We start from the raw sequence: 27,122 nt of genomic DNA, 5'->3' as shown, positions 1-27,122 counted from the left end.
TGGAAGGGAAAGTATATTTCCATGTCAAACCAGATTCTCATCAGAACAGGCATCCCCAACCTTCGGCCCTCCAGATGTTTTGAACTACAACTCCCATCATCCTGGACCACTGGTCCTGTTAGCTAGGGATCATGGGAGTTGTAGGCCAAAACATCTGGAGGGCCACAGGTTGGGGATGCCTGTATTAGAAGATTCTGCCATATTTGTATTTCAACGATTTCCAGTAATTTTGGTTTCGTTGATGGATGACCTTTGCAGAGGGACAAGGGGGAATGTGAACTCACTCCTGCTTCTTGATCTCTCTTTAGCATTTGATATCTTTGACCATGTTATCCTCCTGGACATGGGATTTTGGGACATTGTATTACAGTGGTTCCACTCGTACCATCAGGACCGAGTCCAGAGAGTCGTATAATGAGAAAGGGGCACTGAAATCTTCAGTTACAACCGACCTTGTGTTGAAACCTCTTCTTCGGTTTTTAGTGCCTCAGCTGTGTTTTCGATATCATTCATTTGGCCACATGAATTCAAAATCACCCTTTATGGCATAAAGTTTAAGCCCCGAGAACAAACAAAAAGAAGCAGCTGGATAAATCTCTTGGATCTGCCTTGTGTGCAATGCCTTTTTTAACCTTTATTTAAGCTGTATGAAAGTCAATATGAGTAAATCAACACAATGCCAAGTGTACCTTTTCAGGAAGATTTTCTGCGTGGTGATTAAAAGAGCTCAATGTATTGCTTAAGGTAAGCCAGCAGCAATGTGTTGAATTCTAAGAGGTTGAGTCTTGGATCAGTTTGGGTTTACCATGTGGAAGATAATATACAAGAGAGACGTGTTACTGTACATCCAGTGCTAGTAGCAATATAGGATTCCCATGCTCACACACACAAAGTGGACAACCCACAGCTCTAGACAGAAGTTGGTTATAAATATATTCCATTTTTTTCAAACTACAGTGGTACCTCTGGTTATGAACTTCATTCGTTCCAGAGGTCCGTTCTTAACCTGAAACAGTTCTTAACTTGAGGTACCACATTAGCTAATGCTAAAAAGTTGTGCACATCCAGCCACACTGCCACTGCATGATTTCTGTTCTCATCCTGAGGTAAAGTTCTTAACCCAAGGTACTACTTCCACGTTAATGGAGTCTGTAACCCGAAGTGTTTGTAACCCGAGGTGTTTGTAACCTGAGGTACCACTGTACTCCAGGGCTTTCAAAAGTGCCATGTGGAAGTTGTGCAACAAGATACTGAGATACCATTTGCATTACAGAAGTTGTTCTTTGAGTATGCCCGCCTCAGGTTTGTGAACTCACCTCTGTTGGCATTCAGATTTCCAGATTCTGAAGAACACAAACAGCCAACAGAATTCTACCTGTAAATTACCTTTAGGGCAGGGGTGAGGAAACCTGTGGCCTTTCAGATGTTGCTGGACACCAACTCACCCCAACCCCAGCTATCATGGCCATTGGGGTATGAACCGCCAACGTTCTGTGAACCGCCCTGAGAGCTCTGGGTATAGCCCAGCATATAAATTCAGTAAATAATAATAAGACAATAGTGCAGGGTAGGGCTGGGCCATAACTGGTTTTCAACATTGCTATATATCACCAGCTAAACGTCGCAATATCTGGTTTTCAACTTTCAATATCTGGTTTTCACCAGCTAAACATTGTGCTATACAGCGGTACCTCTGGTTGTGCACAGGATCCGTTCCGGAACTCCGGTCAGATTCCGAGGAATTCACAACCGCAGGTGCCTGTTCTGCGCATGCACACGGCACGGTAGAGCGCTTCTGCGCATGCGTGGGGGGGGCAAAACCTGGACAAATACTTCTGGGTTTGCCGCATTCACATCCTGAAGGATACACAACCAGAGGTGTCCAGAGGTACCACTGTACTAATACCACAATGTCTGAAATTAGGATGGAGCTATGTAGAGGCATTGGCTGGCTTCACAGTCTTTACCACATTGTGATTTTTGCATCACACACACACACACACCATAATTCACAGTATATTGACAGGTCAAAAATTATGAAGCCAACATCATGATGTGGACTGCAGACCGGTCTTGGACAATATATTGATACATTGCCCAGCCCTGGTGCTGGGAGTGTACTATGAATTGATTGTAGATATTGCCTAGCAATCTGAAGGATAGGCTCCATCTTTCGAGGAGTACATGGGACCAGGCTGAAAATGGTAACCTGCAAAGCCACTTGGAGCCACATACAGGAGACATCTTACTGTATGTGGTGCCTGTTCTTCGCTCGGAAAACTCTGTGATCTAACATGGCGCTGTCTTTGGCACTGTGAAATAGAATCGATGGCCTTTGGGGGACCCTTTTGGCCCTAGGATTCTGTTTGAGCTGTTTCTCTGTGTAGCACTTGTCAGAACGGTAGCTGTGGCAAGGTGCTCCCTGAGGTATTAAACTGAGAGCACTCTTATAACACACTCAGAGTCACATAATTAACAATGTGTTTGCATTCATATTATAATATCCCTGGGCTGAGTGTCTTTTTGAGTTATTTTAATTTGTTTATTCTCATCAGTGTACTGTGCTTCAGAAATGTATACAATGAGTTTATATAAATAATCAAGATGTCTCTGGAAATGGCTTTTTAGAGTGATGCAGCTTAAAAAAAAAAAAAGGTAGCACAGCAGTTGTTAAGATCATACACTATAATATAGACAGCCTGTTTGAACTGAAAGCAAAATTCAGCATCTTATTATTTTAAACATGTTTCTAGTCCTGAAGATAGACATGAAAGCATGTGAGCCGTGACTAGTACAATTTTAGAAGCTTGAAGAGATGGGATTGCAGCATGCAGAATGAATGTTTGCTCTTCCGGTTGCTAACAGAAAAAACAGTGTCATGCAACTTTGCTTTAAAGGTAAAGGGACCCCTGACCATTAGGTCCATTTGTGGCCGACTTTCGGGTTGCGGCGCTCATCTCGCTTTATTGGCCGAGGGAGCCGGCGTACAGCTTCCAGGTCATGTGGCCAACATGACTAAGCTGCTTCTGGCAAATCAGAGCAGCGCACAGAAATGCCGTTTACCTTCCCGCCGGAGTGGTACCTATTTATCTACTTGCACTTCATGTTTTCGAACTGCTAGGTTGGCAGGAGCAGGGACCGAGCAACGGGAGTTCACTCCGTTGCGGGGATTCGAACCACTGACCTTCTGATTGGCAAGTCCTAGGCTCTGTGGTTTAACCCACAGCACCACCCTAACTGTGCTTTAGCCTGCCAAAAAAAACCCCAGTTGTAGTCTCCAGTCTTTTCCTCAGTGCATTTTGACCTTATTTTACCATGGCATCTTAAAGACTGCTTTGAATTCAGAATATCACTGTCCAGTCTATGGATCTGCTTCCCATGTGGCGTTGGTTGCAGCCATTTGTCAAAGGCCACTTCTTAGATATTTAATTCCGCCCTTGACCATGAAATGAGTTTGCAACATTGTGTTTCCTTATCTTGTTTACATAAGTTGATGATGCACTCCCCCCGAGGCTAAATTTTGTTTTGTTGATGCCAATATCAAATAGTGTGCCGTGCCTGATTAGTACTTTATTTTAATATTGTGGTGTGTTCCTTTTTTTTAAATTCAAGCTGGACAATGCAGATGAGCAAGCAGCCCAGATTCGACGTGAACTTGATGGTCATCTCCAAATGGCTGACCAAATGGCCAGAGTAAGTCTGGTGTGCTTTTCTTTCTAACTTTAACAAGTACAGTATTTTAGTGATCTGTTTAAGGTTGGAATCATGTTCATGAATTCAGGATGCTATCAGTGGCTCCCACTGGTTGCCCAGGAAAATATATAATAAGAATGTATTATTTTTTATTTATGCCCCGCTCATCTGACTGGATTTCCCCAGCCACTCTGGGCGGCTCCCAACAGAATATTAAAAACATGATAAAACATCAAACGTTAAAAACTTCTCTAAACAAGGCTGCCTTCAGATGTCTTCTAAAAGTCAGATAGTCGTTTATTTCCTTGACATCTGATGGGAGGGTGTTCCACAGAGCAGGTGCCACTACTGAGAAGGCCCTCTGCCTGGTTCCCTGTAACCTCACTTCTCGCAGGGAGGGAACTGCCAGAAAGCCCTCGGAGCTGGATCTCAGTGTCCAGGCAGAAAGATGGGGGTGGAGACACTCCTTCAGTCAAGGCCGTTTAGGGCTTTGAAGGTCAGCACCAGCACTTTGAATTGTGCTCGGAAACATACTGATGATTTCCAACTTTGGTCGTGTTCAAGCGTAAACCCGCTGAAATCACTGGATTTAAGTAACTGATTTCAGAAGTTGTTCCTGAACATGAATGTTGGATCTCGCTTTCTTCTCCCCAATCTACATACATACAGGGTGGAATTCAATGTCACTATCTTCAGATAGTTCTTTCTGTGTGAGCATTCCAGCTTGACCGACAGAACGATACTTCCTCCCCATCTCCTGTGAGCTGTTCTGGGGGTTTCCTCCGACTTCCACAGAGCCACATGGGACAGAAAGGAAGGGGAACCCTGTCATGCTAGCAGAAGTCCTTGTATAGGGTTTCTCCGTACTGGTTAGATGAATCCTACCTGTATTTCCCCCACCAGCTATTGCTTGTTTTATTTATTCAATTTTTTCTCTCTTTGGCAATGAAATTCCTCAGTGTTTATCTTGATGTCATTTCCTGCGTGCGCAGTATATCGCAAAAATGGCAAAGACTGGTCTTGAGAGATTGATGGCGGTTTGTTCAGGTTCATCTCCCAAGTGCCTCTTGGAAATGGAGGTGCAACTCATGACAAAAGAAAGCAATCCTTGATCATAGCCTTTCCCATCTTTGGGTTTCCAGATGTTTTTGGACAGCATCCCCAGGAGGCATGGTCGGTAGTTCAGGATGAGGAGAGCTGTAGTCGATCAGCAACGCCTGGGGAATATTATGTAGAATCATACCAAAGTCCCTTCCTAATTTCCTGAAAAGATGCAAAAAGTTTATGGGGAGCTCTTAAAGAGCTCTGTAGTCAAGTGCAGTGTTTTGACTGCAGATCTTTCAAGGGCTTTACACGCATGCAGCATGTTTCATGGATAAAATATATGAATTAAAATAAAATCACTAATGCTGATTGTTGTGCAATGTACAGATTATACTCCATGCTTGGTGTAAAGGATATAATATGCCATCTATTGGGGTTTAAGCATGTTCCCCTTCTAAGCATGGGCTCTAGGAGGTGGCTGAGCTATCAGGAATATGCTCCCTCAGGCTAAAATACTGTTCAAAGAGGAGAATATGTGGAATTAAGGTGCAAATAGAGCTTCTTTAGTAAGCCCTTCAAAACTGAGCAACAGAAAATAAACCTATTAAAGTATCTCTACAATTAATGCAAAATTGCTGGCATTGATGCTGCCCAGTCTTAAAATGTGAGCACAAGGGAAAGAAAATCCCATCACTTGGCTGTTACTTGCACATCAGCAGGAAATTGGTTGGGGGAATCTTAAGTGTTGGCGCTGACCTTTAAAGTTTTTAATAAAGTATGTTTTTATATTTATGTAAGAGCAAATACCAGGTAAGCAGGCTTGTATTGATCTGAAGAGGTTTTTAAAGTAAAGCATGCAGTCACTGAATAGTAACTTACGCTCTGAATTTTCAAAAATATTTTTCAAGGAAAGAAAATTTCCAAAGTTCGTATCGAAAGAAATGGAACACATGTATATAGAAGAATTGCGGTCTTCAGTGAATTTGCTAATGGCAAATTTGGAAAGTCTTCCAGTGTCCAAAGGTGGCCCGGAATTTAAATTACAGAAGCTAAAGAGATCACAAAATTCTGCTTTCATGGACCTGGGAGATGAAAGTGATGTTCAGCTGTCGAAATCTGATGTAGTGCTGTCATTCACATTGGAGGTGAGTATGCATATCCTGTAATACTTGCTGACAGTTTAATTTGCTCTTTGTAATTCTAAGGCCAGGGACACGGGTGGCGCTGTGGGTAAAACCTCAGTGCCTAGGACTTGCCAATCGCATGGTCGGCGGTTCAAATCCCCACGGCGGGGTGAGCTCCCGTCGTTCGGTCCCAGCTCCTGCCCACCTAGCAGTTCGAAAGCACCCCTAAGTGCAAGTAGATAAATAGGTACCGCTTTCTAGCGGGAAGGTAAACGGCGTTTCCGTGTGCTGCTCTGGTGCCGGTTCGCCAGAGCAGCTTCGTCACGCTGGCCACGTGACCCGGAAGTGTCTGCGGACAGCGCTGGCTCCTTGCCTATAGAGTCCACAACCCTAGAGTCTGTCAAGACTGGCCCGTACGGGCAGGGGTACCTTTACTTTAATTCTAAGGCAACACTATTTGTGCAGCCCAGTCTTTAGCTGGCAAACACTCCATTGCAGATTTTGTGAAAATGTATGCAAACCTCTGCTGTTATTGGTGACTAAATGCATAAGAAAGATTTCAGGCTGTCGGTTAAATTTGGCTGGTGTAGCTTCCCTTTGCGTAAATGTCATGTTACCTTTTCCAAGGGTGTGATTCTAACTAAGGCAGCACAAAAGAATCATGATGATGATGGCTGGATCAAATCATAAGTTCTTCAATAATAATAATAATAATAATAATAATAATAATTAATAATTTATTATTTATACCCCGCTCATCTGGCTGGGTTTCCCCAGCCACTCTGGGCGGCTTCCAACAGAATATTAAAATACCTCAGGTTAAGAACTTAATTTGTTCTGGAGGTCCATTCTTAACCTGAAACTGTTCTTAACCTAAGGTACCGCTTTAACTAATGGGGCCACCCACCGCCACCGCGCAATTTCTGTTCTCATCCTGAAGCAAAGTTCTTAACCCGAGGTACTATTTCTGGGTTAGTGGAGTCTGTAACCTGAAGCGTCTGTAACCTGAAGCGTCTGTAACCTGAGGTACCACTGTACAATAATCTATTAAACATAAAAAGGTTCCCTAAACAGGGCTGCCTTCAGATGTCTTCTAAAAGTCTGGTAGTTGTTTTTCTCTTTGACATCTGATGGGAGGGCGTTCCACAGGGCGGGTGCTACTACCAAGAAGGCCCTCTGCCTGGTTCCCTGTAACTTGGCTTCTTGCTGCGAGGGAATCGCCAGAAGGCCCTCGGCGCTGGACCTCAGTGTCCGAGCAGAACGATGGGGGTGGAGACGCTCCTTCAGGTATATCTTCATAAACACATCTTTCCTTGTTTTCCTCTTCTTGCCCAGTACATCAGGACCTGTTCAAAAAGAGCAGCAGGTATAACTTTACCACTTGAGGCTACAGGTAGACCATAAAGGTGTACCAGTGGGAAGCAATCGCCTTAGGGTGAATGGTAGGCTAAAACCTCTCTCTGTCTCTCTGATCACACAGGGATCCATAGATATGGTTGCTGTGTTGAGTATTTCCCATCGCTTCTTGCATGTGTGGCAACCCCACACCTTTCTCCTTCACTTTGAACTCAGGTGGAGGGCAGGAGAATTTCCTTGTAATCACACCCTGCTTTGGAAGTCCTTTGAGCATTTCTGAAGTGCAGTACAGACCCCCCCACCCCCCCTTCTCCTGAAGCACAGTACAGTGGTACCTTGGTTCCCAAGCTTAATCCATTCCAGAAGTGCATTCCAAAACCAAGGCATGTGTTCCCATAGAAAGTAATGCAAAATGGATTAATCTGTTCCAGGCTTTTAAAAACAACCCCTAAAGCAGCAATTTAACATGAATTTTACTATCTAATGAGAGCACTGATCCATAAAATGATAGCAATAATCAATGTACTGTACTATAAAATAAATAAGACAGTATTGTAGATGATAAAAATTAAAATCATTATTTTCTCTTACCTGCACTGATGATAGTCATTGTTTGCATGGGGGGGGGGCTTTCATCCATTTCTGCAGTCACACAATCAATCAATCAGTAGCTGAACTGGGTTCCACACAGCCACAAAAACAAATAAACCGAAAAGCCTCCAAAACAAAAACACAAAATAAATAGCAAAAACAAAAGCGCCAAACTTAATCTGTTCCGGAAGTCCGGTTGCCTTCCGAAATGTTCAAAAACCAAGGCACAGCTTTTGATTGGTGCAGGTGCCCCAGAAACAGTAGCCGACAACTGCATCGGACATCCGGCTTCCAAAAAAAGTTCAAAACTTGGAACACTTACTTCTGGGTTTTTGGCGTTTGAGTACCAAGGTGTTTGAGAACCAAGATACCACTGTATTGTCCTGACCTCTTACGCTGCCCTTTGGACGTATGACGAGGTTAGAGAACGTTTTTGCTGCTATGCAATCTTTTCACCAAACGAGGAGGTTTGTTCTCTCCCATTTCTCACTGCCACAACCCCTGGGCCATTTCAGCATGAGAAGCAGTTCAGATATTCTGTCTCTGAATAGCTAGGGTCTGAAGTGGTACCCTCCTGGAAGCTTGCTAATTCTGCATTGTGTACAGAATTACGCTCTAATTCAGCCAATTGTCTGTTCCCAGTTCACCGATATGGCCACTTAAGAGATTTCGGAATAGGAACTTGAGCAGCCTTAAGTGTAAACTCTGTCAATTCCTGGCAAAGTACTACACACACTACATTCAATTTGTGACGATATTCAGACAGCGTCAGCACAAAAGTTCTCTCCTCGCATTCTTGCCTTAGGTTTGAGGAGAATACCGTAACACCGGATTTTCACTTTTTGAAATATGGCAACCCTACCCAAGTGTCTAAAATAATCAGGGCGGAGGAGGCCGAACATGCCACAGCTTTGAGCTGTCAGCTGCTGCTGCTGTGGAGGGGAAGGGAAGGGGTTAAGGGCTTAGGAAGAGAAAGCATAGAATGTGGCAGTGGGAATTAGCTATAAGTGATAGCCATTGCCTCTTATCACGGTGTTGATATGGTTTTTGCTTTGTTTTTGGTAAACAGGTCTTGTGGGACGTAATCTTTTAAAGGAAACACAAGCCTTTCTGCAGCACCCCTGTATTAATCTGCAAAGAGGAATCCACTTTTACCGTTCATCAATCCAATACACACACACACACACACACACACACACACACATATCATTTGCCGTATTTTTCCTTATATTGGATGAGGTTTTTTGACACAAAAATCATGTCAAAAAACTGGGGTCGTCCAATACACGGATAGTGGCATGGGGGGAGATGCTGCTGGGTTCGGGGAGTGATCTGGGGGCGCTGGCTGGTGGTGCGCAGCTTCTCCCGATGCCACAGAGAGTGGGGAGCGCTCTGGGGGCGCTGGCTGGCTGGAGCACAACTTCCCTCGATGCTGCTGCGTGAGGGAAACACTCCCTATCTGTGTGCGGGAAAAGATCTAGGGAGTGTTTCCTGCCCGCAGCTGCTTTGGGCAATCTCCCCTCATTTTCTTAAAATTGAGTCCCCCAAATTGGGGGGGGGGTCTAATACATGGGGGCGTCTAATAGATGGGAAAGTACAGTATATCAGAGTATCAGAAGTTGCTAGGCAGTGTGTATCAAAACTGCTGTCCTATCAGGGATTAAGTTCTGATGGGCACCATGGTAATGTTTCATAAGGAGACGGCATTGTTATTTCCCAGACATTCCCACCACATATGACAGCATCCTTGCAAGGGGGCATGGGGCGACTGCTTCACAAGCTGGCTGTGTTATGAGAGGATTTTATTTACTGCCCTTTGAATCAAAATTGTTGAAAGCAGTTGTAGGGGTAGCTTTTCCATAATTACAAGCTTTGGTTTCTGACCGGTCTGAATTGAGAGAGGCAACACAAAAACCGTCTGTAAGCCAAAAAGAGTGTAGTGGGGTGTTTTGGTTTTTTTGTATCTTAAAGGTAAAGGTAAAGGGACCCCTGAGCATTAGGTCCAGTCATGACCGACTCTGGGGTTGTGGCACTCATCTCGCTTTATTGGCCAGGCCAACGGAGCCGGCGTACAGCTTCTGGGTCATGTGGTTAGCATGACTAAGCCGCTTCTGGTGAACCAGAGCAGCACATGGAAACGCCGTTTACCTTCCTGCCAGAGTGGTACCTATTTATCTACTTGCACTTTGACTTGCTTTCGAACTGCTAGGTTGGCAGGAGCAGGGACTCCCGTCGCGGCGATTCGAACCACCGACCTTCTGTTTGGCAAGTCCTAGGCTCTGTGGTTTATCCCACAGTGCCACCTGCGTCCGACTATCAAAATCTTTCTTTTGTTAATAAGGAAAAATGGTTTAGGAGACAAATGCTCACTCTAATTTAAAGGGGAGAAATGATCATAACATAGCTTTGTTGTGTGAAGAGAAAGCCAGAAGTCCTTTAGAAATAGGATCCTTCTGTTAGATTATCATTTGTGCTACAAATGTGAATGTACATAGTCTTATTAAGTCGGTGTTCCACAAATCTTTGCTACCTAGACTGTATTATTTAGTACTCTTGAATAAAATGGAAGACATGCTTCAGTTCACACCCAGAGAAACATAAAATATGCCAGTCTGCTTCCAGAACAATATGCTAAGATCTTCCATGCAACTGCCCCTTTGGGCAGGTTTTTGGATAATGGTGATGATTCTGAGACCCCCTCCTTCACTGTTTCTGGGGATAGCAGTGGACTCTGGGCCTATTTCCACTTGTCTACTTCTGCACATGTTGAGTATTATGTATCCTGTCAACACCATTTTATCTGTGTGTTTTGCTTAACCAGTTTTAAGTTGTGCTAAATACGTGTGTGTGTGTGTGTGTGTGTGTGTGTGTTTAACAAAATTGAAATATTTGTGCAGTAGTGTTTAAATGAAAAGTGAAGTCATTAAAAAAAATTAATAAATCTGCTTTTCTGGTCAGTATTCTTTTAGCACTGTGTTTTAAAAAAACTGGGAGTAGGCAATACAGTGGAACCTCTGCTTTTGAACGTAATCTGTTCCGGAAGACCGCTCGACTTCCGAAACATTCAAAAACCGAGATGCAATGGGCGGTTGGCAAATTGCATTGAGAAAGATGAACAACACGCAGTGGAAGCCGTTTGACTTCTGAGGAGCGTTCAAAAACGGAAGCAATGACTTCTGGGATTTCGGCGTTTGAAAAATGAAATGTTCATCCTTCGAGATGCTCGAAAACTAAGGTTCCCCTGTATTTTAATTCTAAAATACATTCACCTGCCTCAGAAAAACAAGTTAAGTAATTATGTAAAATAGCCAATTGGGAGTGCTCTAGTGAATATTGTAGAGTCTAGTTTTAAAATTGTGTCCTCAGAACTGTCTTCTCTGTTCCTGCATGGCACCTTGTCCATGTAATTCCAGACTGGTTAAGTAGTATTGGGAGTTGCCTCATCCAATGATCTTTCCAAAACTGGCAAGGCATAGTTCATCCTATTTATTCATGTGAACTGAAGCTGATAGCAGCTTTATCTGCGGTAAATGAGCTAAAATGTCTGTGAAGTTTTCCCCAAAACTGTGAGTAAGATGTAACTGTTCCCTCGAGAGAGAGAGAAAATTGTCTTAGATGTTTTGTTTGTTCTTTTCCTCCAATTTCTTAGATGTCAGACTGTAACAATGATGTGCCACTTTCCACTCTGGGAAACGCATATGCAAGTTGGCCCACTCAACGTGCACATTTCTGTTAAAAAGAAGCGGGGGTGGGGAGGGGGGGAGGAGAAGCTTTGTCCGAATAACATCAGACACTTGTTAGGCTTCGGAGAAGTGCATGTGATGGAAAATCACATGCATAGCCAGGTATTAGTTAGCAGTTGCTACTCCGGACGCAGGTGGCGCTGTGGGTTAAAGCCTCAGCGCCTAGGACTTGCCGATCGAAAGGTCGGCGGTTCGAATCCCTGCGGCGGGGTGCGCTCCCGCTGCTCGGTCCCAGCGCCTGCCAACCTAGCAGTTTGAAAGCACCTCCGGGTGCAAGTAGATAAATAGGGACCGCTTACCAGCGGGAAGGTAAACGGCGTTTCCGTGTGCGGCTCTGGCTCGCCAGAGCAGCGATGTCACGCTGGCCACGTGACCCGGAAGTGTCTCCGGACAGCGCTGGCCCCTGGCCTCTTAAGTGAGATGGGCGCACAACCCCAGAGTCTGTCAAGACTGGCCCGTACAGGCAGGGGTACCTTTACCTTTTACCTTACTCCGGAAAAAGACAAGCTATTTAATTCAGGAGGCTGCTTGGCACAGGTGGTGCTGTGGGTTAAACCACAGAGCCTAGGACTTGCCATTCAGAAGGTCGGCGGTTCAAATCCCCGCGACGGGGTGAGCTCCCGTTGCTCGGTCCCTGCTCCTGCCAACCCAGCAGTTCGAAAGCACCTCAAAGTGCAAGTAGATAAATAGGTACCGCTCCGGCATGTTCTTCAGCCATGCTACTGAAGCCTTTTGCAGAGCGAATGCATGAAAAGGCAAATAGTTCTTCCTCTCTGTGAGCAGTGCCATTTTGGTTTTTGGCTACTGTACCTTATTTCATCCCAAAATTGAAAACAAGCCTTAAAGGAGAATCTGGTGTTGGGCCAAAGTATCACAGAAGTAAGTTGAGGTGGAGTGAAAATGCCTATCAACGTTTTGGGTTCTTGATTCAAGCTAAGACACTAAGAAGGCGTTTCCCAAACTTGGGCCTTCAGCTGTTTTTGGACTACAACTCCCATCATCCCTAGCTAGCAGGACCAGTAGTCAGGGATGATGGGAATTGTAGTCCAAAAACAGCTGGCGTGAAGGATTTCCCAAACCTGGGTCTAACACATAAGATTTTGGGTGGGTTGAGGTTCTGGTTAGTTCTTACCTTAATATGTAAGGTATTTTTGACTGAGGAAAAAGCCTCGACTGACAGGAACAGGCTTGCTTCCTTCCTGTAATAGGGAATGGTTCTACAGCACCATTTCTGCAGTAAAAAGAAGCAAAAGCAAGTGCTCTGTAGATGTTCTGGACCATAACTTCCATCAGCCCCAGTCAGCATGGCTAGTGGTCAAGAATGCTGGGAGTTGTAGTGAAAACAAACTGTTGCCTGCCCCTGTATTAAGGTAAGAATGAAGAATACCCGCATCCTGCACAAAAATGCCCTAGAATTTCATCCCCTCAAATAGTCAACAAATATTTTTCCCACTTTCAGTGTAGGTTGAATGGTCCTGCAAAAATATGGAGGGGTATTCAGTCTGGGTTCAGTATGATTAATCAAAAACTTCATGGAAGCAAATCTTCCCCAAACCAATAGGGATTATACAGATGCCATAGTCCCTAGGTTTAATTTGCTTTTGACGTTGGCTTAATTAGTTTCAGTCTTGCTTTGCTGGTAAAACAAGTCCTTGTTGTGAATGACTGCTAGCTGAAAGTAGCTTATGTGGTCTTAGGGTAATGACTGTATCTCAGTGATACACGCTAAAATAAAATTAAACATGGCCATATCCGCATAAGTTTGTGTCAAGCACTCAACCTCTTCACTGGTAGCAGGCTGGATCCAAAGATGTTCCCTTGGGTACTTTGACACATTTCTATCAATAAACTTGTATATCATAAGAGGTTCTTCATGTGCACCCATTCATATCCCTGAAGTTCATTAGGAGCACAAGTATTTCTCAGAACCTTAGTGTTAAGTCTAACTAGTTTTTCAAATTTTTATTCAAGGACATCACTGGTATTGAAGGACTGCATCAAGTTATGAAAAGGGAGATTAGCTTCAAAACTTCACATTTTTTTAATCCACTCCTAAAATGTTTTTGAGCAACATGTGCACAATTGATAATCTAGTTTTTGTTGTTAAAGGTGAACTACACACTCAGAGCAACCCACTATAGAAGTGGTACAAAGGCCATAAAGTGTTTTTTATATATTAAATTGCCTTTTGGCTTTAGATCTTGAAACTCTATTGTTGTGTTTTGTGTTTTTCTGCACAAGTGCTATAGAGTTTGCATCTTAAAATGGAAAATACTTGTTTTGTCCTAGTTTGGTAGCTTAAAAGCACTTTGCACAAAAGAAGCTCAGAATACAGTTTTGTATGTTCGCTGCACTGTTCAATAATATAACAACAACTTCAGGCTGTTGTTGGTGATCTCTTTTGCATACCACTAGATTACATTAGATTAAATGCATCTTTCAGGATTGTAGACATAGCCTTGATCTTCAGATCCTTGCATCCACCAAACAGATATTCTTGTGCTATCGATGTTCACAGTTCTGATCAATCATTGGATTGGGCTTCATCCCAGAAGGATAACTGTCAAACCATACCTGATAGGCACCAAGTGCGGACCCAGTCTGGTACAGATCACAGTACACACAACTACGTATGCTGTGTATGTTTGCTGCTGCTATTTTATTCCAGAGCACCGCTTAGAATGGAGGATTATCTGCACACATAAGCCTGCTTCTGGATGCGCGACGTATAAAGTTCGCATTTTTACAGACCCATCTGAGTCCTACTTTTTTATACTTGATGATAATGTGGTTTACATGTGTACTGCTTTTGTTTCGAACGGTTGATGTTCATTTGCTGTGTCTTGTTTTTCTTGTTCAGATTGTTATAGCAGAAGTCCAAGGCTTGAAGTCGCTTGCTCCCAACCGCATTGTTTACTGCACGATGGAAGTGGAGGGAGGAGAGAAACTCCAGACAGATCAAGCCGAAGCATCGAGACCACAGTAAGTGTTGCGCCGGGATGGTTATTCACAAGAAATGTGTGCTTCACATGGTGGAGAAACTGTGCCCCAAAGTAGGCACCATATTTTTTAAAAAAGAGGCAAAATAGAAACTTGGTTTATTTTATTGATGTTATTTGGGGGCAGGCAACCCGCTACTTTAGTAGTAACTACAGTCAAACGTACAGTCAGTGACAAACCTAGACAGCATCTTAAAAAGACATCACCTTGCCAACAAAGGTTCGTATAGTAAAAGCTATGGATTTCCAAGTAGTGATGTATGGAAGTGAGAGCTGGACCATAAAGAAGGCTGATCGCCGAAGAATTGATGCTTTTGAATTATGGTGCTGGAGGAGACTCTTGAGAGTCCCATGGACTGCAAGAAGATCAAACCTATCCATTCTGAAGGAAATCAGCCCTGAGTGCTCACTGGAAGGACAGATCCTGAAGCTGAGGCTCCAATACTTTGGCCACCTCATGAGAAGAGAAGGCTCCCTGGAGGGCACAAGGAGAAGGGGACGACAGAGGACGAGATGGTTGGATAGTGTTCTCGAAGCTACCAGCATGAGTTTTACCAAACTGCGGGAGGCAGTAGAAGACAGGAGTGCCTGGCGTGCTCTGGTCCATGGAGTCATGAAGAGTCGGATACGACTAAATGACTAAACAACAACAACAACATCTGAAGTATTTCTCTCTATTTCTATGCAAGCATATATTAAGAATAATGTTTAAATGCAGGTGTTTTTCAAAGCAATCTATTCGCTTTCTTTCTTTTTCTTGGATTGGATTTAGAATGATTATTTAGGCTGCAGTCCTGGGTTGAAGTCCCATTGATGATATATCGTGAATCACAATGTTTGTGTGTGTGCTATGTAAAAAAATTGTGATATGGGGAAAATCGTGAAGCTGATCATTGCTTCTCTCATGATTCCTGCCCCATTGCTCTGTACTATAAAATAATAGTTGTAACAGTATAAAAGGTAAGCTATGTGAGTAAGTTAATATTAAAGGTAAGTAAAAGTATTAGAACCCTAAGTAGTAGCAGTTGCCAGGACATTACCCCGTTTGCCCCTACATAGTTACATCCTTATTTTAGACATTATCTCGAAGCTACCAGCATAAGTTTGACCAAACTGCGGGAGGCAGTAGAAGACTGGAGTGCCTGGCGTGCTCTGGTCCATGGGGTCACGAAGAGTCGGACACGACTAAACAACCAAACAACAACACAGTCAAATGTATATCGCAAGCTTGGGAAGGGCACACCAGTAGAGCATCTCCATTCCCATGTCCAGTCCCTGATATCTCTAGGTAGGAATTGGGAGTGTCCTCTTTGTGATTCAAGGACCCGCCACCGGCTTGGGGATGAGAAAGACACATGGACACAGTATATTAGGTTAATGGGCTAAAAAAGGCCGCAACTTTATTGATTATAGCATGTGAGAGGTATTGGCTTAGGCAAAGCATAAAACAACAGAGTGTGACTCCACCCCCTCAGGGAGGGGTGAGTCTAACAAGGGTTATCCACCAGTGGGAGGAGCCTGTTGATGCAAATACAACTGAAAGCTCCCCCTGATGTCACCGGGGGTCATGCCATGGCCCTGGCCACCAGCAAGGGCGTCGGACAGGATCCACTACCACCGGATTCCTTTACCGGAATACCCATAAAGTGGAGGGGTAGGCGATGGCCACACATTGCCCTCCAATACACAAACATATTCCAATGCCTAACCACCACCCGAGCCAAAAGAGGCTCACCGCCAATACCCTCACAGCTGCATCTGATCCCTAAGGCTTCTGATGATGTCAGCCAGCCAAATATCATTGCCAAGATCCGAAAGGTGAACACCGTCATCTCGAAACAAAGACAACTCGCTGAACTGGATGTCAGCATGCAGAATCACATGGCCATACATATAGCGCAATTTGCGTGCCACCACACAATTTAAGAGTTTCCTGGATTTTTGAATGGCCATAGGGCTATAGGAGCCTCGCCAAACCCTTCTCTTCAGAAGGTTGGACCTTCAAAAACCAGCAGCGGAATGAAAGGGAAGTGCTGCCGCGGCCACATTTGAGCGACAAAACCCCACCCCCAAGCCTCCACCTGATTGGCTGGCTACCTGGGGGCGTGGCACGGCAGCCAGGCCAGCTGGGCAGGGGCTGGAACGTGCCCTGCCAACACAGGAAACGGCTCCTGCTCACAACTCCTCCCCTCTGTAAGGAGGAGAGGCTTTCTATAACCCTGGAGAGCTGCCATGAGCCAGTACTGAGAGAATACTGAGCTACATGGACCATCAGCCCAACTCTGTGTAAGGCAGCTTCCTATGTTCTCACTTGCTTTTTTTAATATATATATAATATTTATTAATAGTTTTTTTAAAATTATAACATAATAAACAAAACATACAAAAAACATCACATTTCATAACATATTTTCTTATCCTTTTTGGACTTCCTCACATCTCCCTCTCCTACGTTCCAAAATATAAAAATTAATTCAACAATTTATCACCTTGTCCCCACCTTATCTAATTTTCCAATGTTATATCTTAAATTTTAGATATATTCATTTGACTTTTTAAAACTTTTTAGTTTAGCCTAATCATTATCTAAAAGTTGATTTTTTCCTAAATTTAGCTTATCTTCATAGTTCAGTTTATCTAATTCAATGGTGCCAAGTTGTTTGTGATCAAGCATCCTCCTTAACATTCATACAGTTTACAATATTTTTGCAAATAGTCCTTAAATTTCTTCCAATCTTCTTCCACCGTCTCCTCTCCCAGGTCTCGAATTCTGCCAGTCATCTCAGCCAGTTCCATATAGTCTATCAGTTGCATCTGCCATTCTTCCAGTGTGGGTAGATCTTGGGTTTTCCAGTGCTTCGCAATGAGTATCCTTGCTGCTATTGTTGCATACATAAAAAATGTTCGGTCATTCCTTAGCACCCTCTGGTCAACGATGCCCAAAAGGAAGGCCTCTGGTTTCTTAGGGAAGGTATACTTAAATACCTTTTTCAGCTCATTGTATATCATTTCCCAGAAGGCCTTAACCCTAGGGCAAGTCCACCAGAGGTGAAAGAACGTTCCTTCACTTTCCCTGCATTTCCAACACTTATTATCAGACAAGTGGTATATTTTTGCAAGTTTGACTGGGGTCATGTACCATCTATATATCATTTTCATTACATTTTCTTTCAAAGCATTACATGCAGTGAAATTCAGCCCAATGGTCCATAACTTTTCCCAGTCCTCAAACATAATATTATACCCAATGTCCTGTGCCCACTTTATCATAGCCGATTTAACCATTTCATCTTGTGTGTTCCATTTTAACAGCAAGTTATACATTCTTGAGAGTACCTTAGTCTTAGGCTCTAACAGTTCCGTTTCTAACTTTGATTTTTCCACCTGGAATCCTAATTTTTTATCAAGTTTAAAAACTTCTTTAATCTGAGCATAATGTAACCAATCTCGCACTTTGTCTTTCATTTTCTCCTGACTCTGCAATTTCCAATTATCTCCATCTTTTTCTAATATTTCCCAATACTTCGGCCATTTGGCCTCCATACTGAGTCTTTTCCGGGCCTTAGCTTCCAATGGTGAAAGCCACCTTGGAGTTTTGTTTTCCAATGAGTCTTTGTATTTTGTCCAGACATTAAACACTGCTTTTCTGACAATATGGTTCTTGAAATTCTTATTGATCTTAACCTTGTCATACCATAAATATGCATGCCAACCAAACGCATTGCCAAAACCTTCCAGATCTAGTACATCAGTGTCTTCGAGAAGCAGCCAATCTTTCAACCAGCAAAAAGCTGCTGATTCATAGTACAGCCTTAAGTCTGGCAGGGCAAAGCCCCCTCTTTCTTTCGCATCAGTTAATATCTTAAACTTAATTCTGGGCTTTTTGCCCTGCCAGACAAATTTAGAAATATCTCTCTGCCACTTCCGGAAACACTCTGTTTTGTCCACAATCTGTAATGTTTGAAATAAGAAAAGCATTTTCGGCAATACATTCATCTTTACAGCAGCAGTTCGGCCTAACAAGGAAAGTTTCAATCTTGTCCAACTTTCTAAGTCTCTCTTAATTTCTGCCCAGCATTTCTCATAATTATCTTTAAATAGACTCAGATTTTTTGCTGTTATATTTACCCCTAGGTATTTTACTTTTTTAGCCACGTTCAACTCTGTCTCTTTCTGAAACCGTTCTGACTCTGTAACTGTCAAGTTTTTCCCCAATACCTTAGTTTTCTGCTTATTTAACTTAAATCCCGCTCCTATGTTCTCACTTGCCATGCTGTCTGAATGTTGAAATGTTTCAGAAGTTGTTCTTGGGGTACCACCACCAGAGACAATGTGAATGGCGAAAGGGATGGGGCTAACTTGCGTATTGTACAGTTAACCAGTGCAATTTTTTCATGTTTTCCGCTGACCAGAGATGCTGCGGTTATCCCTCCATTACCTTTAGTTTGGAATCTTACCTTAAACGAATTCAGACCAGAGTCAAGCTTTATACTCTGATTAAGATTCTTGTCCATTAGAGGATAACATGTGAAGCCAAAAGTTTTTTTATTAAGATTTGATAACCAAGGCACTATTTGGTTACAAGAGAGAATAGGTTTGCAGTCTAATAATATGTTTGCACTCAGTGTGTTTACAGTATGTGTGAACGGTGCAACTGATGTTTCTCCAGTCTAAAAAACCCCCTCTGATATAAATGTTTTTCTAAACTCAAGATGCGCCTTTTCTAGGTTAGCAGGAGGGTGAACTGGGGAGGTTCAGCATGTGCAACCAGTTTATAATTAACACTCCATAATTAGTCCTGACAAAGCCTACTTATCCACTGAACATCTTCTAATTGTACGATCCACTTATTCCAGGTAATATTTGGAGAGTACAATCAGCAAAAGGACTTGATGATGCCACCTATCATTTGAAGTAGAAAAGTTGGCGTACGGGTAGATAATGAAGTGTTTATTTGGTTGATGTGATTGACCTCTGGGTTGCGCAATTTTCTTCAGAGGCCTCTCTCAGCTGTTAAAATGTCATCCAGGGTCTTTTGCACATGTGTTTTAAGAAAGACCGATAAAAGTTTTTCCTTCTCCCTAATGGCCCCTGTAAAACAATTGGAAAATTGTAGTCAACAAGCTCCCAGACGACAGCTACAAAGCAGGCACTTGTTCAAAACAAACACGAAAACCCCTTAGGAAGTTTTCTAAGCACATAGATAGGATATCGACCACTGTATTAAAATTACTGTAGACTGAAACTTTATTCAAATGTTTCAGAAACAGCTTTTTCCAGTTTTATTTTTTATGTTGATTTTATTAAAGGTTTTTTTAAACATATTAAACAATAAAATCCAAACTCATTTATGAAAGAATAGTATAAATGAAAATATCAAGAGAATCGGAAAAAATAAGAGGAAAAAACAGAAAAGAAAGAGAGAAAAAAAAGAAATAGAGATAAAAGAACAGTACTTCCCCAACCCTTTCTGTCAATTGTTAGTACGACCATTCTTTATATTATTTAATATAAACCCACCAATAAATGTTTCTGGCTGTAATTAAAATTTCAGGTTTTGGTGCTGCTCTGCTAAATGGTATTTTTTTCCCTTCTGGGTCCAACCTTCCTCTTTCGTCACTCAAAAAGTTCAAAATGGCTTCTCATCAATTAATTTAACATATTTCCAGATTGTATTACTCCTGATCTTGTGACAAGCTTCTCTCTTTCCTCCCCCTCCTTTTTTATTTATCTTTTTTTTAAAAAAGAGTTTCACCAAATCTGAGTAATATAGTCCATATTTCATTGCCTGTTAAATCATACATCCCCATCCTGAATTTCTGTGTCTCCTATGTTTTAGATGTCTTTTAGCACTTCGGCTTGTCCTTCTTTATCACAGTATTCTCTACTCTTACTGAAGCAGGTCTTGCTCAGCTGCTCTCAGAGGTCCTTAGAAGCAAAGATTCCAAAGATTGAACTTGGAATCTTCTGCATGTGGGGCTCATAAGCTCTTCCCTTGAGTGGGGGGCCTCTTGTTTTATGCAGGTTATTCATGCTTCTGTGATTACTTTCCCTTTAGTGGCAACTGAAGTGTCAAGTGAGGGACAGGTTGCCTCTGTTAATATAACTGGAGAGCAGCATTCGGGAAAATAGTACAGGAACAGCTGAATGTTGAAATGTTCAAAATGGCTTCGGAAAGCTAATATAAATTATAACCTTTTTCAACACAATGGCTGCATTCCCTTTGGGGCTGACTAATGGTGGGAAGAAGCAAAATTAGGCAGATAAATAAATGTGAATTTTAGCTTTCTAAGTTAGGCTAGATGCACCCATAGCTAGGGGGTCACAGACTGTACATTTGTTGTTTGTTATGTGTTTGTGTGTGAGAGAGTGTATTGGTGAGCGAATTCAGAGAGCTGTGAATGATAAGCAAGTTGTTTGGATAGCTGACAATAGGAATCGCTGGAGTCCTAAAGAGCTGTTGTTTCCTCTTCTATTTTTGTGCACTTCCCCTGCTTGTCTTATTTTCTAGTCCTTGAAATCTCCGTAGTTTGTTCTTTCTTTCCCCCTAGCAACCAGGATGCATCTTTCCTGCAGTTTGCTCATCTGAGATCAGGTAGTCCCTAGAAATTACTTTCTGCAAATACTACAACACAGTACGTGTGGGTGGACATTAAAGAATCCCTTCTCCCCGCAAAATGAAAATATGAAAAGTCTGCAATGATGCGTAGGCAAGTCCTGTTCTGCAGGAGCTAAAAACCAGATATGCATTGTATGTCTACTCAGAAATAATTATCTCCATGTTTAATGAGGCTTAGCACAGGTAACTGGGCAGAGGATGGCAAACTAGATTTTGGTTTAGGGCTGGCACTGGGGGAAAACAGTTTTCTTCTCCCTTTAAGCATTGTATGGCAGGCAGAAATTCAACAGATTATGCCTTTTCTAGCAGGGAAATACAATTATGGAAAAGCTTTGCCAAGATTGTACAGCTGTTTAGTTTTATGCCGCCATAGAATTCTAGGCTTTTGTGGTATATGTTTAAAAGTCACTCCCTAAGCAGTGCACAAGAAGCAAGGCAAAGAGTTTGAAGGCACACAGAGTCAAGGGAGGAGAATAGTTGATACAGCCAAAACACAAGAATCAGATTGCAAAAATACCTAGAACAAGTCCAAGTGAATTGGTGAACAGAAATAAAAGGAGCCCATTTTTAGGCCACGTTTTCTTCAAAACATGGCCTGCAATTTCTTCTTCCACATTTTCATTCACCCAAGAGTGTTAATGACTGCAGCCATGTTCAGCCTATCACTGAAGAACATCTGGCCAAGGAACTACACATGAAGGTCCCATCTGGTAGAGAGCAGAGAGAGAGAGATAAATGAGGGGGGAGAACAAGAGGAGGATGACAGGAGGAGAGAAGGTGGAGGGAGCCAAATGAGGGTGACAGAGCAAAAAGAGGTGGATGATAAACGATAGAGTTGGAGTAGGGAAGTGACTCACTGATCGCAACGCTTCTCATAATCTGGAGTGCACAATGGTGCACAACATTGCAGTTTCTCCATGGGCGACATTGTCCACCACTGCCATGAGCAGCCATATTGTTTGAGCCATCAGACCAAGCCAGTATGACCAATGGACAAGGATTATGGAGTTGTACTCCCAACAGAAATTGGCTATCCGACAGAAGGGGCAGGCAGGAACTAGCCAAATGCTTTATTGGAGCCCAGAGCAAGCAGTGTGACCAGTTGTTTCTCTTCAGGTAAACTGGGCTTTAATAAGAGCGTAGAGCCCATGTAAACAAATATAGTTCATTGATTTGATTGATTGGTTATATTTCTACGCCGTTTTTCATTCAAATGAATCCCAAAGCGGCTTACAAGCAATAACTCACAATAACATGACAGAACATAATAGAGCATTTGGCATAAATCATATAGAATAATTAAAACAGGACAGCTGCATGTTCCTGCATTGCAGGGGTTTGGACTAAATAAAAATAAAAATAAAAATAAAAATAAAAATAATAAAATTTATTATTTCTATCCCAGCCATCTGGCTGGGTTTCCCCAGCCACTCTGGGCGGCTTCCAACAAAAGATTAAAAATACATTAAAACATCAGTTATTAAAAACTTCCCTGAACAGGGCTGCCTTCAGATGTCTTCTAAATGTCATATGGTTGTTTATTCTTTGACATCTGATGGGAGGGCGTTCCACAGGGCTGGCACCACTACCGAGAAGGCCCTCTGTCTGGTTCCCCGTAACTTTGCTTCTCGCAGTGAGGGAACTGCCAGAAGGCCCACAGCGCTGGACCTCAGATTATCCCTTCCAACTCTTTGATTCTGTCAGTAAAACAATTACAATCTGTAAACACTGTTAACAAACAACAACTGAAAAATCAGCTGACCATCACAATTAAAGCAAAAGTCACATTATAAGATTAACAAATCTACAGATTGTTCCCTTCTGAAAGAAAATTATATGAAAATTATGTATAGATGGTATATAACACCAGTAAGGATAGCAAAAATGTATAAAACTGGCTCTAACATTTGTTGGAAATGTAAAGAAAAAGAAGGGACTTTTTATCATATGTGGTGGGAATGTAAAGAAGTTTTTAAAAATTGGCAAATGATATATAATGAATTGAAGAAAATGTTTAAAATGACATCTGTAAAAAAACCAGAAGCATTTTGTTAGCGATTGTAGGACAAGACCTGCCAAGGAAAATAAGGTACTGATTTATGTATGCCAGCATTTTAAAAATCAGAGACATCACCTTGCCAACCATGGTCTGTATAGTTAAAGCTATGATTTTCCCAGTAGTGATGTATGGAAGTGAGAGCTGGACCATAAAGAAAGCTGATTGCTGAAGAATTGATGCTTTTGAATTCTGGTGCTGGAGGAGACTCTTGAGAGTCCCATGGACTGCAAGAAGATCAAACCTATCCATTCTGAAGGAAATCAGCCCTGAGTGCTCACTGGAAGCTGAGGCTCCAATACTTTGGCCACCTCATGAGAAGAGAAGACTCCCTGGAAAAGACCCTGATGTTGGGAAAGATGGAGGCCATAAGGAGAAGGGGACGACAGAGGACGAGAGGGTTGGATAGTGTTCTCGAAGCTACCAGCATGAGTTTGACCAAACTGCGGGAGGCAGTGGAAGACAGGAGGGCCTGGCGTGCTCTGGTCCATGGGTTCGCAAAAGTCGGAGAGGACTAAACGACTAAACAACAACAACAACAACATTTATGTATGCTACAACAGCAGCAAGATTCTTGATAGCTCAAGGATGGAAGAATGAGGAAACCCCGACAAAAGAACAGTGGCAAGAGAAACTGATGAACTATGCAGAACTGGCTAAATTGACATACAGATTGCGAGACTAGGACAACTGTGACTTCAAGGAGGAATGGGAATTTTTCACAAATTATTTAAAAATACAGCAAAATGAACTGGACTCCTTGGCAGGTTTTGAATAAACATACACAAATTTATTGTTGATAACATGATGGACAGATATGTAAGGATATATATAATTTTATAATATGCAGAGAAAATATGTGCAGCGAAATCAGGGAGAGGAGCTGAGGGAGGTACTTGGTGGGGGGAGGGGGGAATTATGCAGGCGATTAGGCGATTATACTGTTTGATAATTTGTTATGTGGAAATTGAGCAATAAAAAATATTTTAAAAAAAGATTAACAAATCAAGACATTTATAATCTATAAAACAGTATTAACAAAATAAAAGCCAAAAGATAGATTAAGCACTGTTAAGTTCATATACACAATCTCCACACCAGAGGTGCCCTCTTCTCCAGAGGATCGAGGGGGCCCATGTGCAATGTCATGCGATGTCCTGATGTCACACGTGGTGCCCTCTGAACATTGAGGGGGACTTCTCCCCTCAAAAGTTCAGGGGGAGCCGTCGTGCCTCAGCCTGCAGGAGCCAGCCCCCTTGCTCCACACACCCATGACTCTCAATCTTTCACTCTATTCAACTCATTAAAATGCACGTTTACATAATGCCCATGGTTGCAACTCCATTCTGAACGTTCCTCGGGCTGGAGGTGGGGCAAGGCAGGTGGAAATAGCCTCTTAGTTGCCATATGAAGGTGTTTCAGTGTCATTTTTACCATGATGTAAATGGGACGCAGGTGGCGCTGTGGGTTAAACCACAGAGCCCAGGGCTTGCTGATCAGAAGGTCGGCGGTTCGAATCCCCGCGACGGGGTGAGCTCCCATTGCTCGGTCCCTGCTCCTGCCAACCTAGCAGTATGAAAGCACGTCAAAGTGCAAGTAGATAAATAGGTACCGTTCCGGCGGGAAGGTAAACGGCGTTTCCGTGCGCTGCTCTGGTTCACCAGAAGCGGCTTAGTCATGCTGGCCACATGACCCGGAAGCTGTACGCCGGCTCCCTCGGCCAGTAAAGCAAGATGAGCGCTGGAACCCCAGAGTCGTTCATGACTGGACCTAATGGTCAGGGGTCCCTTTACCTTTAATCTGGAGAATAATCAGAGGCATAAGTGATGTGCTGATAAGCGCCAAGTGTTAGAAGATCATGTATACAAAGTAAAGCATCACGAGCTGCTTTACTTGCCATTTCCAGTGCAAAGGGATTTTTATCACTAATGTTAGAAATCAGATCCTCTTCACGTTAAGAACATTTCTCTACATTTCTCTAATTGTTATTCCCTGCTGAGAGTCTGATGGATGACACATGAGTAGGGAAGCGATCCAATTAATCAATTAAAATGTCTTGAATCGTCGAAATCAGTCTGTTACTCCATCCATTTAAATTTGCAAACCGGTAAAAACTGTGCTTCTGAAGCAAGAAATGTGTGTTTTAGGTAATGCACCTGTGTCCAAGGAGGGAATGTCTCTTCTAAGGTGATGCCTCCTTTGTGAGGGGAAAGGTCAGTTCCTCTTAAAATGATGCTTGCCATCTGCAATTTTTATAAGTACTTGTATTAAAGCTTCATATATATATCTCAGAGAGGTTATCTTTTTAAGTCAGTTTTAAAAACGGATGGGTGGGGTACAAATAATAAAATTATTATTATTATTATTATTATTATTATTATTATTCTGTCAAATTCAGGTTCTCTCAGTTTCTTCTGTTTGCCCTATTTCCCCATCAATTTGCAATATTTACTTTACAGATTGGTGTGCATTTCTGCTACAATAGGTGATTCCTTGCTAGCTGTTTCCCTAATGTAATGTACCTGTAGACATCGTTTTCACTGATATGTGTCCTCCTGTGCACTTTTGGGCTGGAAAACTACATCACAAAATTCAAAGAAACGTGGATTTTAAAAGTAGTTGTGTTTCAGTTTGCATATTGGTCCAGGAATCCTTTATTTAAAAGTGAACTGAGTTAGTTTCTCCCCTTGTTGTCGGCCAACTTAAATGTTTGTTGCTATTTGTGGAACATTTGTATTCTTTTTTTCTCTTCTGTTAGCAGTTTTCTATTTCTTTATGCTTTCAAAAGGACACCAACACAGACAGTGACCTTTTCCACAAAGCCTCACTTTAAAAAACACTTTCCTTGAATCTTAGTTGTCTAAAGCAGTTACTGTTTTTCTCTTTTGCTTACATGCTATCAGGTTTCCCTGTTGCTTGAACAGCCAACTCCTTAGCATTTTCCTCTTGGCAGTTCTTGACATTGTTAGCCATGGAGCTTTGCACAGTAATGTCCATAGGATTTCTTGACCATTTAAATTTTTATTGCTGTAAATGTTTAATAACAAAATGTGCAGACAGAAGCTCTTTACAGCTGCTGGAAAAGAGAGGAAATTTGAGCTCCTTCCACTTGGTTATACCAGACTATGTCGTTCTTGTGTGTGTTGACCCACCGCAAAGATACCCCAATACCTGTGTGTTCTTTTTCCTATTTCTTCTTTTGCCATTTTTTAGTTTTGCCTGCAGAAGGCTTCCTATATTGTATACCCCCATTCTACCCTGCTGCCATCCCTCTTTGACATAGCATTTCCTCCTTCATGGAGAGCACGTGTTGCGGTGGGGGCCGCCAGGACACTCCAAAGTTGGGGGTGGACTAATTGATCATTGGCCACTGATGCGATTGGGGCTTCCCTTGTTGTTGGGAAGAAGTTAATGTTGCCATTTGTTGACTGACAGCCAGAAATGCTTAAACTCCCTGCATGAGGCTAGGGCTTCCTCTTTTCGCCCGTGCATCAGATTGCCCATCCCTCCCTCCCTAGAATAGGGTTGTTCACTTTGACCTTGCTATGCCTGTCATGGGGTCGTCTTCTTTGGAGCAGGGGCCTGGTAGGAATTTTGTCCATCTGGCTGATTGGCTGGGGCCATTTGGTTTTTGCCTACTGCGTAGCAAATCGTCACAACTTGTAAGGTTCGCGGTTAGGCATTGGTTTATGGTTTGGTTGGTTGAGGGGCATGGATTGGCTGTGCCTGCCCCTCTAATGCTGCTGCTGCAAGGGATTCTGTTAAAGGAATCAGGGGCTAACTATTGCTTGTCCACTCTGTCAAGGGGGCTCGGGCCATAGCAATGAGCTCCTGGTTGCATTTGGGGAGGGCTGAGGGCAGGTTCTCTGCTCCGTCGCTACCCCCAAGTGTATTCCC

The 27,122-nt window shown here is 42.7% G+C and overlaps 1 protein-coding gene across 7 annotated transcripts in view; it reads left to right on the top strand.

Annotated features, from left to right (window-relative positions):
- CADPS2 (calcium dependent secretion activator 2) overlaps positions 1-27,122 on the top strand; it is a 350,035-nt gene that overhangs the window by 129,801 nt on the left and 193,112 nt on the right. For all 7 annotated transcript variants that reach the window (XM_079994071.1, XM_079994070.1, XM_079994069.1 and 4 more), the window contains exons 4-6: positions 3,613-3,693; positions 5,646-5,882; positions 14,412-14,533. In XM_079994071.1, the coding sequence (XP_079850197.1) occupies positions 3,613-3,693; positions 5,646-5,882; positions 14,412-14,533 (440 nt within the window). The remainder of the gene's footprint in view (positions 1-3,612; positions 3,694-5,645; positions 5,883-14,411; positions 14,534-27,122) is intronic.

The sequence above is a fragment of the Podarcis cretensis genome (assembly GCF_951804945.1).
Source record: "Podarcis cretensis genome assembly, chromosome: 10".
Taxonomy (NCBI): domain Eukaryota; kingdom Metazoa; phylum Chordata; class Lepidosauria; order Squamata; family Lacertidae; genus Podarcis; species Podarcis cretensis.
Note: the sequence above shows the minus strand (reverse complement) of the source record. Positions and strands in the feature narration are given on the sequence as shown.